At 40.6% G+C, this 16,599-nt stretch overlaps 1 protein-coding gene across 1 annotated transcript; it reads right to left on the bottom strand.

Moving 5' to 3' along the window:
- Positions 1 to 2,700: 2,700 nt before the first annotated feature.
- On the bottom strand, positions 2,701 to 13,510 carry dnaja2a (DnaJ heat shock protein family (Hsp40) member A2a). Its single transcript, XM_080033833.1, has 9 exons — positions 13,364 to 13,510; positions 12,021 to 12,080; positions 11,150 to 11,382; positions 10,915 to 10,995; positions 10,652 to 10,785; positions 10,357 to 10,553; positions 5,428 to 5,572; positions 4,856 to 4,983; positions 2,701 to 3,817 (listed from the first exon to the last, which is right to left on the bottom strand). The coding sequence occupies exons 1-9, from the start codon at positions 13,439 to 13,441 to the stop codon at positions 3,629 to 3,631; spliced, it is 1,245 nt and encodes a 414-aa protein (XP_079889959.1). The 5' UTR covers positions 13,442 to 13,510; the 3' UTR covers positions 2,701 to 3,628.
- Between the last annotated feature and the right edge of the window lie 3,089 nt (positions 13,511 to 16,599).

Here is a 16,599-nt window from a genome sequence, read left to right as displayed (position 1 = left end):
CTGCTATGACCTCGGACACTGAGATCCCCACCACGGTTTGCTCCAAATCCGAGGCTCCCACATCTGCATTCAGCTCACACACACACACCGTGCTCTTCACCGTGGAAAAAGCATTGTGTCCTTTGCAGGGAGCCAAGACGCCGCGGTCAAGCTAACTGTAGCAAACCAAAGAATATCCGGCAAGCGTATTCAAAATAAAAGTCATATTGAATCGATATTACATTTACACAAGGAACTAGCCTACTCTGAAAGAACTCCTATGGGTAACACTTTACAATAAAGTAGGCTACACACACAACCTACTATGAAAGCAGAGATTTGCAAACGGCGGATGAGTTGACACTGGAAGAACTAATAGCCTACTACAAAGCTACCCCAGGACGAAATCTAGTTTGGTCATATTCAGGTAGGCTACTGAGGAAAAGTCATTCAAAATAGGCCTACTTTGTAAACCAAAAAAAGAAAAAGAAAGAAGAAAAAAACTATTTGACAACGTGATTTGAAATTATTAAAACATATAATATTTTAAAAATCACATGCCAGCATAAAATGCCACTTTATTACACACTAAAAATGTGTTCCTCACAGGTCATAGACCTGTCACCTACATAAACCAAATAATAACATTAATTAATAATTAACCGATTAAAACAAAAAGCAACAAACCAGCTTCGTGGACTGTGGATAGCCTTGTGCATACCTTCATAGTGGTCAGGATGGAAGAAAAAGGGGACGGGGCTCGTCACTGGGGGTTCAATTAGAGAGCGCAATGGTACAATTTAAATTAATTCCTGTCCTTTTATGGCCCACACATGTTGTCGTTTCAGTAGTTAGCTACACAGAAATTGACAAACAAGTAATTACTTGATTAATAACTAGGCTACTTTTATAACAATGAAAAAATGAATGTTGTTGAACTAGCAGCACGCTACTGCAAAATATAACCTAGTTAAGTGTATGTATCAGCTTTGCATATCTGGAAAATTAAAGACTTCTAAAGTGGAAAAACTATTTGAAAGCCAAAAGGTCAAAGTGTAAGAAAATTGACAATAAAACATTAAATATGGGAATTAAAAATAATATTTGATCAATGTTTGTTACCAAGGACAGACATTGACGAAAGGCTAATTCTGCAGCTTTACAACTGATGGCTGAGCAGTTACCATTCGAGTTATGGTCTTTGGTCCCTTTCTTTCGCGTTTTGCTGGTCTTATTTTGAAGACAAAAACATCTAACTTCCGCTCTAATTGTGGCCTACTCCCAGTCCGGCTTGCCGCATCTAAAACAGGACAAAGTGGTCAGCATTATTCTTTGTTTATGGGTCTTCACTCTTGGGATGAATGTAACAAACAGTTGGGAAGGATAGGAACTGTAGTCATGTCCTGGAGTGTAGATAACAATAAACGCCTATGCTTTATGAAATGGAGAGAGTAGTCCTAGATACGGTTGCTTCATGATTTTCTTCACATATCTTTCCACTCTATTCTGACCATGATTCTGACGGATTCTTGGATCAGTCGGCCGTTCCTCTACTGCCCCCATGTGTTCAGATATGCGTACTGCAAAATGCCTGACAAAGTAAATATACAGAAGCCTACATTTACAGTACTGTATGCAGTTTACACATACACTGCAGGGATTGTGTATATGTGATGACCATGTGATTGTTTCACTTTCAATTTGCTTCAAATTGATATCACATGTTTTTTTTTAAAGAAACAATGTAGAGTAAAAGGCATCGCTGGGATTCGAACCCAGGATCTCCTGTTTACTAGACAGGCGCTTTAACCATCTAAGCCACGACGCCGACGGTAGCGCCTCGTTAAATTTGCGTTTATGAATGTTATCTACATACCAGTATCGGTGACGTAATGGCTTTTGCATTATTGGGGTCTAGGTTTAAGCCAACAGGTTTATCTGGAAACCCTCTGAACAGCATTTCAATCCTTACATTGCCGAAACCATATGGTCGTAAATGTATGTGGTGTAAGATTAGTATTCATAACTTACCTCAAATATTATATTTGATATATGAGTACAAATACCGGTACATTTAACTGTGTTAGGGCGGTATTAATGACGACACCAACAACGAATACCCATGAAATACATATTTAAAAAAATAAATTATAAGCGTTTAATGTCTTGAATTATATTTAGTGCATATCTTGAGTGGACAACCACGTGGTAAGTTTAAGAGATGTAACCTTCAACTCATCACTGTGCCCTTGTCTCAATATGACAGTGAACACCTTTCCATTGAGTCAGATTGATATGAGCAGGGAATGTGATCTCACTCACTTTCATAGAATGAATGACTAACAACGGAACATTTTCAGAAAGGACAGCGATCTAAAATGAGCACCAGGCATTTTGGCCAGGTGGTATTTTCTGTCAACAGTTATTAGTGCAAATGGTTGGGATAAAATGCTGACGTACCAGTGGATTAGCTGATCACTGAGTTTCTAAAAAGGAACAGCTGATTCCCCCCCCCCAGTGTAATGTCCAGGCTCTGAACAACATGAACCAAATTGTAAAATTCAATATTGTGTTTTGAAGGCATCACTATTGTGTTTCGATGATGGCAGAAAGGTTAAATATTGAAACCAATCAGCTTGGATAAAGCCAACCATTAGGGGCATTTATCACATTGTAAATGAGAATACATAAGTGATACAAAGTAGTACCAAACACCGTAAATGATAGTTCAACAATTTATTCAACATCTTCATAGACATCTTTTAGGAAGTGTGCTGCTTTTTGAAGTTTGATAAGTGCAGAAACCGAAAGCTTTTTTACATGCACATGGGCACAGCACAGATACAGGCTATACGTTGTCATTTCACTGTCTTTTTTTAAAATCAAAAAGCTTTTAATACAGCAGCTAATGAAGCTTACAACCAGTTCAATGATAAACACAATAACCAATTTCAATTAAAATATATAGAAAGGAAAAAAAAACAAGTATAAAGCTACAAAGAAAACAAAGCAGTAAAAATCAGAAATAAATCCTAAGAATGGCGCTGAGTGGATGAATCCACGAGTCCAAAGATCTGCACGCCACATTGCTCAGCCGCTGTCTGTGTATACACACGGGTTAGTTCTTAAATTAATTATTGTAAATACTATGAAAACAAAATGCAAGTCACACACTCAGCAAACAAGAAACATTCCTTACTTTGACTGGTCTGGAGTTCCCATTAGTGGAGGGGGAGAATGGACTTTCACAAGGCTGAGAGGAATAGAGGGGCTTGAACACCAGATCATAGTCTTAACATGGCATGGCATTCACTGGGGCAACCATGCTTCAATAAATCTCAAATACTCAATAAAACTGAAGTTGCTTTTTGAAAGTGTCTAACTCAGTTTCAGGTGCAGTGTAATAAGTATTGGGCTGCCCTAGCGCCACTTCCTCAGACAAAGATCAAACCAATCCCGGCACAAAAGTAAAATAACATTATCCAACAACTCCACGATGGTGCCACGATCAATATGTTTATTTGGTCTGTGTCTGAGGAACTGCCGAGCCTTTTCAGTCCCACCTTGTTTGCTCTGCAACTCATACATTTTCTCCCCAAGTAGAACGTGGGTGACGTGTGTGTGTGTGTGTCTGTGTGTGTGTGTGTGTCTACTGGTGGGCACACTGAACCCCTGGGCCGTGGTGACCACCCTCTTCATCAGAGCTGTCGTGGTAGGCTTCTCTGCGGCCGCCCGAGGAGGAGCTCTGGCTCACGTCATAATCCTGCAGCTCCACCTCCTCTGTGTCTCCAGTGATGATGGGAGGCTCTGACCGTGACGGCAGCATGTCCTCCAACTCCTACACATGGAAGACATGTATATTAAAGATATAGTGCGGAACTTCTGAGGAATGACAACAACAACACGCCTGTTTTTTATTCTTTCTGCTTTACGTCCAGGTTTTTTGTGTGCGCTTCTTGAGCTTCTGCGGCAGTGTCGGGGGGGCGACAGCAGTTTGTAAACGCTGCCATACTGAGAAATGCAAAGAGTCTTCTGGCAATATTAACTTTGTCAACTCATTTGGCATCAGCTTGATGTAACCGTCATTCATTCATATGAAAAGTTTAGGCCCTATAGCTTTTAACAACTTTAGTCTCAGAGATTTAGAGCTCAGGGGTCAAAAGTGTAGCCTCAATTTAACTCCACTCAGAGTGCAACATCTTTAGGGAGAACAAGAAGGGTTACTGTGTGAATGGCAGTGCTCAATAAGTAACCCATTTATGGCCAGAATAGCTCTAATCCCTGAGTGGAATTACTGGTATAAATGTAGCTGCACATTCTAATTTGTGAAAGTCTTAGCCATCATTAAAAACACTGAAAGGAGCATGTTTAATCTCCTCATTGTTGTAACAGAATGCTCAGAATAGTTTCTCTTCCTTCAAATGCACTGCCAATAATATACCTACTACAACAAGTTGTTTTACATCTTGCCTATTTGCCACTGACTCTTGTGGCAAATAGATTCTTGATGGTGGAATTTCATTTCCCATCTCTTATAACTTTTGGTTGCGTAATATTATGGCCCACATTTTTGAGGATAACCCAGACTTGTGACAACGATTAGCTCACTTGATTCTCCCTTATACAAATCTGTATAGAAACCCAACATAGGAGCCTACACTCTTGACCATAAATTTAGTTTAATGATTTTATGCCAAGTCACTTGTGCAAAATTGACAAAAACAAAATAACTGTCAATATTACAATCAACAGCTGTTGAGTATGAAGCATTGTTTGTTTCAGGCTGTCCTGAATCTCAGCATCTGCCGGAGAAGTATCAGAACACAATAAGAGAAGGTAATGGACTGTTTATAATTAAAAGAATAACATGTCATACCACAAGTTTCTCCGGGCTGATCCAGTTGTTTTGGGGGAACTGGACATCAAACTTGACGTACAGATCTCCCTTCTCAAATGGGTTCCGGTACTGAGGCATGCCCTCTCCTCGCACCACCCTGACTGAGGCTGTGGAAAAAAAGATGCTGCATGTTACTTTTATGAAACGTCATACGTTATTTTCCACTAATTCATGCAGCGTACTGTATTACAGCAGACAACTCCCAAAAACAGCTTTAAGTGTGTAGGCATTGTGAATAGACAATAGTGGCATAATGGTGAAAGAGGATCCAGAAGCATCATTCCATCTTCCCCAATGGCCACACTTGTTGTGTTCAGTCTCAGCAGGAACCCAGTGTGTAAGCATTTTACCTTTGTGATACGTTTAAAAAAATAAATTCATCCCTGTGCCATTAAATATTTACTAATATACATACATATTAATACCACCCATTATGTCTTCTTTTGGACATTATTTCCCTTTTGAATACACAGTGTTCCAACTACACCTGTCTGTTGAAATAAAAGTCAAAAATCAACAAGTGAGATAGAAGAGGCATCAAGACTGCTAACCTGGTTCGATGATTTTGCCAGCAGGGTACTTCACAACGATCTGTCTATCGTCTAAGTGCTTCAGCATAAACTGGAAGCCGCACAGCGCCTCCACCAGACCAATCTTATGGTTCATGTACAGGTCATTGCCTTCTCGCCTGAATGTCTGGAAATTGAGAGAAAGAGATGGTTAGAAACATTGGTCCATGAACTTTAGGACCATGGGAGATTATACCGACATCATGGTTTATACGTCTTTTGAGAATGCCTTCATTCTATCCTTTGCATAGCTATTAGTAGTGGTGCAACGGATCACAAGTGTGTTCATGTGATCAGTGCATGTGTAATACAGAACGTTTAGTGGCACGAGGAGCTTAGAATGTGGGCTACTGTAGCAAATCACACAACACATTGGCCCTCATTTATCAACCGTGCGTAGACCAGAAAAGTGGGTGTACGCACATTTCCACGCAAACCTCAGCATTTATCAATATGGACGTGAGCGTAGGATACGCTCAAATCCCACGCCAGCTCTCAGCTCGTGTACGCAAGTTTGTAAACAGCATGGACTCGCAGTGCAGGCTGTGCCGGGTAGCCGATGACTTTGTTGGACACTTATTAGAAGATAATACAAATGCAGTGTTTGCTCAGACCGAAATAAATTATAAATTATTAATCACTTAAAAATGTGCAGCTTATGGTGTGCAAATGAGTAGGAGAGCTGATTCAATAGTGCGCACACCGGCCACTTAGGAGCACTTCATGGGACTGGGTAAGGGCAGTTGTCTCTGTCTTGGAGCAGCTGGGGGGACACTGAGGTACGGGGGCTGCATTAATTCAAAATGTTAGCCAAAGTATTAAATATGTAGTAGGCCTACACTGCTCTTTATGACAAAAAAAATACACGGCACAACATTGAGCTTAACATTTTATTTATTTGACGCACTTTTTAGATGTTAGTTCCTCTTTTAATGTGTCATTGATCGCTTAAGCGAGCGATTTATTTCCACCATTAACCGGCACATTTTTCCGACCTGCTGGTGGAGCAGGACGGTGGGCGCTCTCACAGCTGATCGTTGCCGGGTCGGCTTGTGCAGCTGAGGGCCGGGCTGACCACTCGTGCCAAGCGCATGCTGTCATACAGTAAAACGCAAAATGTGTTATTTTTAGTTTTTAAAACCCTTTTGAGTAGTGCTATCTAAAAGGGCCAATTCATTCTAATCATTCAAATCTCTGCAGACGTGTATTTCTTTTATGGGGACCATTACCGGACAGTTGGTGCGTCTGTTTCTCCTCTACCACTTATATTATGCCCGCACCCCCAGTTGGTTGCATTTCAGAACAGCAACACGCTTTTTTTAGTGGCGATTTTTGAGTTAGACCACTTTTTCTTCACCTATGTAAAGAAATTGCGACATAATTGGATATACTGTTTTATAGCATTTGAGCGATAGTAGCCTACTGATGTAAACCTTAAATGCAAAATCCTCAGCTGGAGATCGTTTATTGTCAACACAAACGCTGTTGACCGCAGCAGTTATTTCCTTCCTCACTGCTGCCTTCTGTCGTTCTTTGATGCCGCTTGTAACGCTCCGAAATGAAACTTATTTTTTTCTACTTTCGCTGTTATTCTGTCAATTTCTACTTCAGAGAAGTTCCTCTTCTGTGCCATAATGCGCATATCCATGTCGTAAAACCTCTGGGCGAGGCCTCTAAACTGAGAAAATATAGGGGCATGATTTTCAGCCGCCGCATTTATCAATAATGGCCTGGCGTACGCTGAGATTGGCGAGATACGACTGTTTGATAAATCCCACGCGATACCTGGCGTAGGGAGGTATTTGCGCCAGAATCTGCACCAGTTTCCACGCAAGTTTGATAAATGAGGGCCATTGTGTTTAGTAACAACATTTATTAATTTATATTTGGCTGCTCCACCTCAACTCAGCCCACCCAGGAACTACTTTCACTTTCGTTTAATCTCCGGGTCAAATAGCTGATCGGATCAGCTGATGGGCTTGACAGCGGTAGTCAGTCAGTGTGTTTCTATGGGACAACTAGATTGGATTAAGACATATACTGAACTTGCCACTCGAACAGACCGCGTCACTTGTCTGAGTATACATGGCATTTCAAATATTCGATAAATGGCCAGAGCATGGCTGACTCCGCTATGCTAGGTGGCTGTAGCACTTTCAACAAGTGGTTATAGAGCCACGTCCGGTTCCTTTCCGGCAACAACAACACTACTATTTATTACGTCGTCTCCTTCCACTTCCTTGTGAAATCCAAGACAGGGAACTCTCGAGTAATGCAGAACGCAAACTCCGATATGCAATCCTGTATACATGCAGGTAGAATGCAGACTATGAACAAGTTATCTAGGTGCTCTTATCCGACTTTGCTTGTCCGTTAATGTGCCGATTTGTGCTAAGTATATCGGATAAAGGTGTTCACATGCATTTTACAAGTCCTGTTGAAGTCTTATTCTTTTATTTACCCGATTATGAGTCTGCACAAACTGCACTGAGTGATGATCACTCCAAGTCAAAAAGCTAAATTATGAAGCTGTCTCTTCCTCCATCCATCTGCCTATCTTTCTCTCTCCATTGTACACTTAGTCACTACTCTGTTGAAAGGAAGCAGGATTTTTACCTTATTTTGCCCTTTATTTTGTTTTTAAATATTTGAAGATGTTATGTAAAATAGCCTTTTGAGGACACAACAGGCTATTTTGTAATTTACTGTGGATTTTTATATAAAATGACAAAGGTAATTGAAAGCAACGTCATATTTGTCTTGGTAACTTTGCCTTTTTTGTTGTTGACCCGAAAATAATCCGATCCGTTAGTTTTGTGCTAGCTATTAGACAAATTAATTAAATGACTCGGTGACCACAGTCAACGACATTCCACTCATGTTCTGAAAGGCAGGGCATGTGGAACTTGTCTTACTGATTGCACCAAGAAGCAAGTGTACCTGTAAGGTTTCGATATAACCCATAGTTGACTTTTTTAAGAATCTAGGACAAACCAACTAGGGTTGTGAACGTTTACAAAAATGTTTAAACGGTTACACGGCTCCAATTTTTTCGTGTACACGTTCTACCATCGGTGTATGAGTGTGTGTATGAATGGGTGAATGTGGTAAGATATGTAAAGCGCTTTGGGGCTGAGAAAATCGGCTAGAAAGCGCTATATAAGTCAAGTCCATTACCATTTACCATTTAACTGTTTAATATGGGGGGGACGACGTAATTTATTTTTCTTTTTTCAATGCTGTTGGAGTGACAGTGTGCAGTGAGAAAGACCAGCCGACAGATAGGCAGAGAGGTCTTTATTTCATAATTTTGCTTTTTGTCTTAAAAGTGATCATAACTAGCCTAGCGATCATATATTTTTTTTTTAGACTGACTCCCGCTGTCGAGCCGAACAGCTGATCGGACCAGCTGTTTGAGACGGAGATGAAAGAAAAAGTGAAACTGAAGGTGGAGCAGTATTGTGCATATTGTAACCAAACACAATAATGTGTTGCGTTATCTGCTTTACTAGCCTACAGTAGCAAATGTTGCCCCCACTCCTGGAAATAAATGAAGTAATTTTCCAAAATAAATAAATGTTTTCGTTTATTGATTTTTCCTAAACGGTTATGATTTACTAACCGGCTACACGTGTACACCCCTAAAACCAACCACTCTTTAACGGTATTCCTCTCTAGTAGGCTCTATGTGCGCCAGTTAGCAAGAATTGGCCCAGTTGGAATACAAGTTTCATTTTCATTTCCTAACAGATGCAGTTGGGTATGCAACAGGTGTTGGACAAGTCAGTCAAGATGTATTGGTTGGTCTGCTCTTAGATCACACACACAAATCTCTTTGTTATTGATTGACAATACAGCAGCTAACCTCCAAAACTATGGGTTCAACCAGGTGAACAATCTTTTTACTAGAAGTGCATTGTTCTAAGTCTGATTCCATTTAATGACATGTTGAATTACAGCAGTGGGCCGACCTATTAGCTGGTGCTCATTTGTTTAATATGCTGTGTGGTACAAAGTTAAAACATAATTTCAAATCATTTATTCATGATATGGGCGTGTGGTCCAACAGCAAGAATATGGCTATAATTTGGTCAATATTGGCAGACCAATATTCATCATGGCAGATATCCCTTCAAGTTGTATCATAGTCTAAGTTTACACGAAGTGCCACTCTGAGATCACAGCACTGTCAAGACAATCTGGTTCTCAGCACTCGGACACTGGAGAGGTTTGAAGCACTACCAGCTGTGACAAACTGCTCATTTACCTAACATTACAACAACGTCGGTAATTATTCAGCCTTGCACAATCCTGATTTGTAATGAAGCTGGTTATGCAGACTCACCACAAAGTGGAAAATCAGAACTCAGTTGAGCTGTTCAACAAGTGAGACCTTGCTTGACATTTCGGAGCAAATGCATGCAAAATGACTTTGTGATAATAAACAAAAACCAGCGACAAAAAAAAAAAAAAAAAACATCCTAGCAAAATACAACAACAAAGAAATCACAACTTTAATCTCTAATGCCCAACATCACAGAGCAATTTGTTAATACTGACATGGCAATTCCAATTGTACTGAAAAGCTTTTTTTTTATTATCATTTTGTAGAAGTAGCTCATCAAGAAACATGATAAGACTATTCCAAACTATAAGGATTTTTTGGATTCATTAAAAATAATAATAATAAAATCCACTCCATAAAGCTTATTGTCCAGCATATGAACACAGTTGTCACCTCTGCACCCACACGTCTTAACTAATGTCATCTATTTATAGCCAGAAATAATAGGTGAACCGACATTTTAAACTTTGTTATTAGCACACCTTGCCTAAATAGACGAACAAAACTTTTCTGAAAAAAAGGTAAAGATGAGTGAGGCTACAGGAATAGGGGAGTGGCCCACGTACCTCATTATCTTTTTCCTGCAGGACAAGTACTATATCCCCAGGCTCGACACCTGGTGCCTGGTCAGCCTCCCCTCCAAAGGTGATTTTCTGGCCGTGCTTCATGCCTTTGTCCACGTGAACCTCCAGGATCTTCACCTCCTTAATAACTTTCTTGCCCTCACATTTTTTACAGCGGTCTTTCTCACTGATAACTTCACCTGGAGTGCGTCAAAGAAAACATGATGAGGGATGTGTGAAGGCCAAGCCACGATATTTAAGAGATGCCTTTTCACTGTTAGGATGGCAAGCCCCTTACCTTCTCCATTACAATCAGTACACACAGACTGCATCTGTTGGACCATCCCTGGGGCCAGCTGTCTTATCATGATGCGCATCCCACGACCCCTACACGTTGTACATTTCTGCACAGCGCCTGTCTTGCCTCCCTGCCTGCACACATACACACCCAGAGATGGATATATTGTTAGAAACATAGGAAAATGTAACAGGACAACACTTCAATTGACTAAATCAAGCAGACGCCAATGTGGACTTCAGCCTGTTGGTTACACAACTTACCCACTACAAGCGCTACACAGGACATTCTTGCTAAGTTGAAGTTTAGTTGTTTTCCCATTGTACAGGTCCTCCAGTGTCACCCTGTAAAAGTGCGATTATTAGATACTGTTCAGTGACATAAGGGCAACATTGGCTTGTGCTGAACATCAAATACATTTGAACTTTTTTGGCAAATAAGAAAGTACAAACTTTGAACTCAAGTCTAATGTATGAAAGTGCATACGCTTGGTCTTACTTGAGTGGGTGGACCATGTCCTCTCCTCTCCTCCGACCTCCGTTCCTGGCTCCGCGACCTCCCTGGCCCCCCATGAATCCAAACAGTCCACCTCCAAAGATGTGGGAGAAGATGTCATCCATCCCTTGGCCACCCCCACCTCCTTCCCGCAAGCCCTGTTCTCCATAACGGTCGTAAAGTTCCTTCTTCTCAGGGTTGGTCAGCACATCATAGGCAAAACTGATTTCTTTGAACTGTTTTAAGGGAACATAAAACAATGACAAGTATGTTACAAGAGCAAGGAGAGTCAACTTCCAACAATGGACCACACAGCAAATCAACAGCTGCTACTACAACAGAAGCCTTAGACTTTAGAGATTAAGAAACAATGGACTATAGGCCAACCGATTCATCTGGTCAATTAAGGACATTTTGAGATAATCTGCATTGACCAATGCTTGTGTGCGTGAGGCCAATTAACAAAGAGTGTCTGCTGGCAGCTTGATCAGGCCGCTGAGTGCATAGACATTGTTTCTGAAAGGACGAAAATAAAGACAGCTGATAAAAGCTGTTAACCACAAACAAATCAATTGTATTAATAAGTATGTTTTTCACAACAGATCAGTTAATTGAAAACAAATAAGAATGGCAGAACATAAAGCTGTCAGGACTAAAATAAAATGGGATTTGGTCTACATACTGTGGCTGTTATTTGAATACAAATACTGTAACAATACAAAACTGGACTGTTGATAACTTTCTACAAGACCTTGAAAATAGCTTAAGGAAGAAGATGAGCATGGGGGGGGGAGGGGGGGGGCAACGCTCTTGTTCCAATCACCCTCTAGTCCTTAATCAAACTGAAAGGGACTGTCACTCACAAATGTCTTACCTTGTCACCAGCATTGGGGTTCTTGTCAGGGTGGTACTCTTTGGCCAGTTTTCGGTATGCCTAGGAGTACACAAAAGACAGCCATTTTAGTTTATATAATTTGCATTGTACACATGCCTTGTTTACTGGAACCATACACACCAGTGTGACTCATACACATACGTAATGAATCTTATCCGCCGTTGCGCAATCACACGTGCCTCACTGACAAATCCAGATGTTCCGGCCGGCAAAACACCCTCTGTGTCAAGTACATGTTGGCGGGGTTTATTGGAGGCTACTGCCTATGCCGTGTCACAACAACGTATAGATAAATACCATTGTCGAAAGTAATAGGCAGTTTTATCACCAACGTTACGGTAAGCATGCGTCTGGTAATTAGTATATCCTACTATGGCGATGCGTTACCCTATTTCCAACGATACCTAAATGTGACATGTGTTTTCCATTTGGTCAAATAGAGTTAACTTTAAGCCTGGGAATAGAATCAACTAAATACTGGACACTGCAACAGACGTGAAACCATAAAGTCATTGTGCTATGTTAGCGCTTACATTAGCTCCCAATGAGATAGTAGAAATGACACGCACTCTGCAGTCAGCTAGCTAATGCTAGCGGATGCTGTAGTTCACGTTAAACTATTTAATGTAAGCCACGACGATACATTTTTGGCACTTGGCTCAACTAGTCTACAGACGGAAATATATTCCGGGCCCACTGTACATGTTGACCCTTGTCACTGACTGGCCAAAGTTAATATTAACGTTACGACCTACGATACGAACGAGGTGGCGGTAGTCCAAAAACTAACTACACTCAAGTCTGTTTTTAATTATGTTTTCTTTGCCACATCTCCTAATTTTGTCAGTCAGCTGTCTCGCCTTAAACTGCGTCGAGCCTTGGGGGAAACTACCTTTTTCCACAACCTTCGATGGGCTGAGCTAGCTGCGCGACAAACACCTGAGCTAAAGCTAACGTCAGGTCAATTGCTTCATTCGTAACGTCACAAGCTAAGTTGGCTAACTCCGCCTAGCTTTTGATTAACGATATCAAAGATAACTGCCATGTACAATACTAAAGGCCATTTTCAGGTGGCTGTGGCTAAAAAAATAGAGAAATGACACAATGTCCGAACCCATAATCGATAAACGTGACAGGCGCATCCTCACATGAGCATCCAGGCCAATTAGCATGCTATCACACTAGCCCAACTCTCGGCTAACGTCAGCTAGCTGCGCATAGCAACCAACGCATTTCCTGATTGTAGCAATTCGAACAGTTTGAAGCCCCCATAGAAAGGAAATGTAACTGCGTAGTTTGTCCGGTCTTTCTCGTGTTATTACCTTCTTCAGCTCGTTTTCCGTAACTGACGGAGACACACCGAGAATGTCGTATAGTTTGGTATCGACCGGGGTCGCCATGGTGCTGCTGTGGATGTTACTGCTTCGGCAGGAAGGTGGATGGACAAAGACAAGAAGCCGGTGGAAATGTTTTCCTCGCCTCGTGTCTCAGCTTCCGGAAATTCAGAGCGCTGCTGCCTCCAGGCTGCTGCTGTGTGGAATGACTGCTCGTCTGCTCTCATAGATATAATATACATATACAGTATATGTCTATGGTCTGCTCTAAACAAACAACACCAACAAACTGACGAAACAAACTGACGGACTGATTCTATTTAGTTCTTTATGCACTTTCTACATTCACGCAGCAGTGCTGTAATGTTTCATAAAAGTATTCTCATTTGCAAGGCTTTTTTAAATTGTGATTCTTACACCTTGTTTTGATTTCTATTTTTTTATAGGTTTCATTCAAATTTGTAGGCTACTTATTTTAATTTCTATTATTTTATTTAATTAGGCTATATTTTCTAATTTAGTTTTTTAAATACGTTTTTATTTCTATATTTTTTTGCAAGCCTACACATTTTTTACACATAGCCTACCGTTTCTATTTTCTTCATTGCAAGTTTTAATTTATTTAAATGTTTGCTCTTAGTTTTTAATTATGCTATCTTTTTGCAAAGTTAAATTTGATATGTGTGTGTGTGTGTGAGTGTGTGTGTGTGTGGGGGGGGGGGGGGGGGGCGGGGGCGGTGTGTAATATGTATAGCCTATGTGTGCTGATACTGGATGTCAGAATTTCAGGATCAATAAAGTATCCATCTAAACTTCAATTCATTATGTACATTTTTCTTGTTATAGCCTACTGCAACACTGGCCTTTCTCTTTTGCAATACACTATAAGGGTACACTATCTAGCTAGATTTGACAATGATCATAATATGTTCCAGTTAAAAAGGTGGATAACTGCAGTGTTGGAGGTAAAGTATTCAGATCCTTTACTGAAGTAAAATTGCTCATGGGCTACCACTATTTAGGCACAGAACTTGAGTAGTACATTTGCCACACGGCCAGTGCCAGTGATAGGAACCTGTTGTTGTGTCTGGTTGTCATGGCATACAGATCTCTAGTGTAACAGAGTGGCCCACTTCAGATCCTAGGAGACTGTGGTCTAAAATGCCTCCTCCTGTGGTCCACTGTCTTTTCCACAGCTTTGAATTCACAAAGCTTGTGATTTTTACTGACAGGTGAGGGCTGGTACACTGGTACTTTTTGATGGCTGTATCTCAATTAAATAGCCTCCAGATTGATCGACTGACCATCATACTGTTTGAAGTAACACTTATAATAATCATGTAGGTGTAGGCTATCTATCTTACAGAATAAAGTAAAATGGTTTACAACAGGTAGCATACAGTCATATGAAAAAGTTTGGGACCCCTTCTAATTTTGGGCATTTTTGTTCATCATTAGCTGGGATTTCAAAGAAGCAAATTCCTTTTCATATATGACATACCTTAGGGAAACAGAAGCAATTCAGCTGTGTCATTTTGTTTATTGGAATAATAGAAAATATGCAATAGGCATCATAACAAAATTTGACTGGTGCATACATTTGGGCACCCCAAAAGAAAAATTACATCAGTACTTAGTTGAGCCTCCTTTTGCAAAAATAACAGCCTCTAGACGCCTCTGGTAGCCTGTGATGAGTGTCTGGATCCAGGTTGTAGGTATTTTTAACATTCTTCCATACAAAAGCGATCCAGTTCAGTTAAATGTGATGGCTGCCGAGCATGGAAAGCCTGCTTCAAATCATCCCATAGATTGTCAATGATATTCAAGTCATTGGACTGCAACAACGGCCATATCAGAACATTGTACTTTTCCCTCTGCAGGAATTTGAACTGTGTTAAGGGACGTTGTCTTGTTGGAATATCCAACCCCTGCGCAACTTCAACTTTGTGACTGATGCTTGAACTTTATCCTGAATAATCTGTTAAAACTGGGTTGAATTCATCGACTTTAACCAGGGCCCCAGTCCCTGAAGTGGCCACAGCATGATGGAACATCCACCAAATTTGACAGCAGGTAGCAGGTGTTTTTCTTGGAATGCAGTTTTCTTCTTTCGCCATGCAAAAAGCTTTTTATAATGACCAAATAACTTAATTTTTGTCTCATCAGTCCAAAGCTCTTTCTTCCAATATGAATCTGGCTTGTCTAAATGAGCTTTTGCAAACGATGTACAGATAATCAATCTGCAGCCAGATGTTCTTGCAGGTCTTTGGAGGTGATATGTGGGTTGTGTGCAACCATTCTCACAATACTCCACCTATGCCGCTCCTGTATTTTTCTTGGTCTGCCATGGGTTTAACTGCAACTGTGCCTGTGTCCTTCCATTTCCTGACAACGTTCCCTACAGTTGAAATTGACAGTTGAAACCTTTGGGAAAGCTTCTTGTAGCCTTCCCCTAAACCATGACAATGAACTATCTTTGTTTTCAGATCTTTTGGGAGCTGCTTTGATGATCCCATTCTGTCTCACTTCAGCAGAGTCAAAGAGAAGAGCAACTTGCATTTAGGCACCTTAAATACCTTTTCTCATGATTAAAAAGACATTTCTATGAGGTTCAAGGCTTAACAACATAATCCAACCAATTTTGTGTTTAAAGTCATCAGTTTTACATGCTCTTATATGCATTAAAATCAACAAAACCACAAGGGTTCCCATATTTTTGCACAACCAGTTTTTCACATTTTAATTAATTTCATACAACCAAATACTGCTTTTCAAAAAATCCCAGTACTTAGCTGTTCCTGGTAAATGAAAGACATACCACTTTTATCTTTTTTTTGTGAAAGCAGAGTCAATTATAATGCTGGCTGAGAGGGGTTCCCAAACTTTTTCATATGACTGTATTTCACTTTCTAGTGACATGTCTTTAACGAGATAAATCTGCTCACTAGTATCTGACAATGATCCCTGGATAATATATTGATTATTATAACGCACCTAGCTTATCTTGAGGCTCCTGGGGCTGCATGCAACCGTGTCAGAAGAGCACATCCCCAGAGCCTAGTGCTTATGGTCAATCGTATCTGAATGTAATACATTTTAAATGGGGGCCTTGAGCATGACGCAGGATACATGCATCATGACAGCAAATGAAGGGATAAGTGGAATGTGTGCGTGTAAGAGAGAAAGTGAGTCAGAAAAAATACAGCAACCACTTTCTTGATGCG

This window comes from Ammodytes marinus (assembly GCF_949987685.1).
Source record: "Ammodytes marinus genome assembly, chromosome: 1".
Classification (NCBI taxonomy): Eukaryota; Metazoa; Chordata; class Actinopteri; order Uranoscopiformes; family Ammodytidae; genus Ammodytes; species Ammodytes marinus.
The sequence above is the reverse complement of the archived record's forward strand: the minus strand, read 5'-3'. Positions and strand labels throughout refer to the sequence as shown.

Bases quoted from the DNA above. Each gene is read 5' to 3' on its own strand.
- dnaja2a (XM_080033833.1), bottom strand. From the start codon at position 13,441: ATGGCGACCCCGGTCGATACCAAACTATACGACATTCTCGGTGTGTCT. The intron at 12,081-13,363 runs GTAATAACACGA...GTGTACTCCTAG, and splicing joins CGGAAAACGAGCTGAAGAAG to GCATACCGAAAACTGGCCAA. The intron at 3,818-4,855 runs GTATGACATGTT...TTCCATGTGTAG, and splicing joins TCAGCCCGGAGAAACTTGTG to GAGTTGGAGGACATGCTGCC.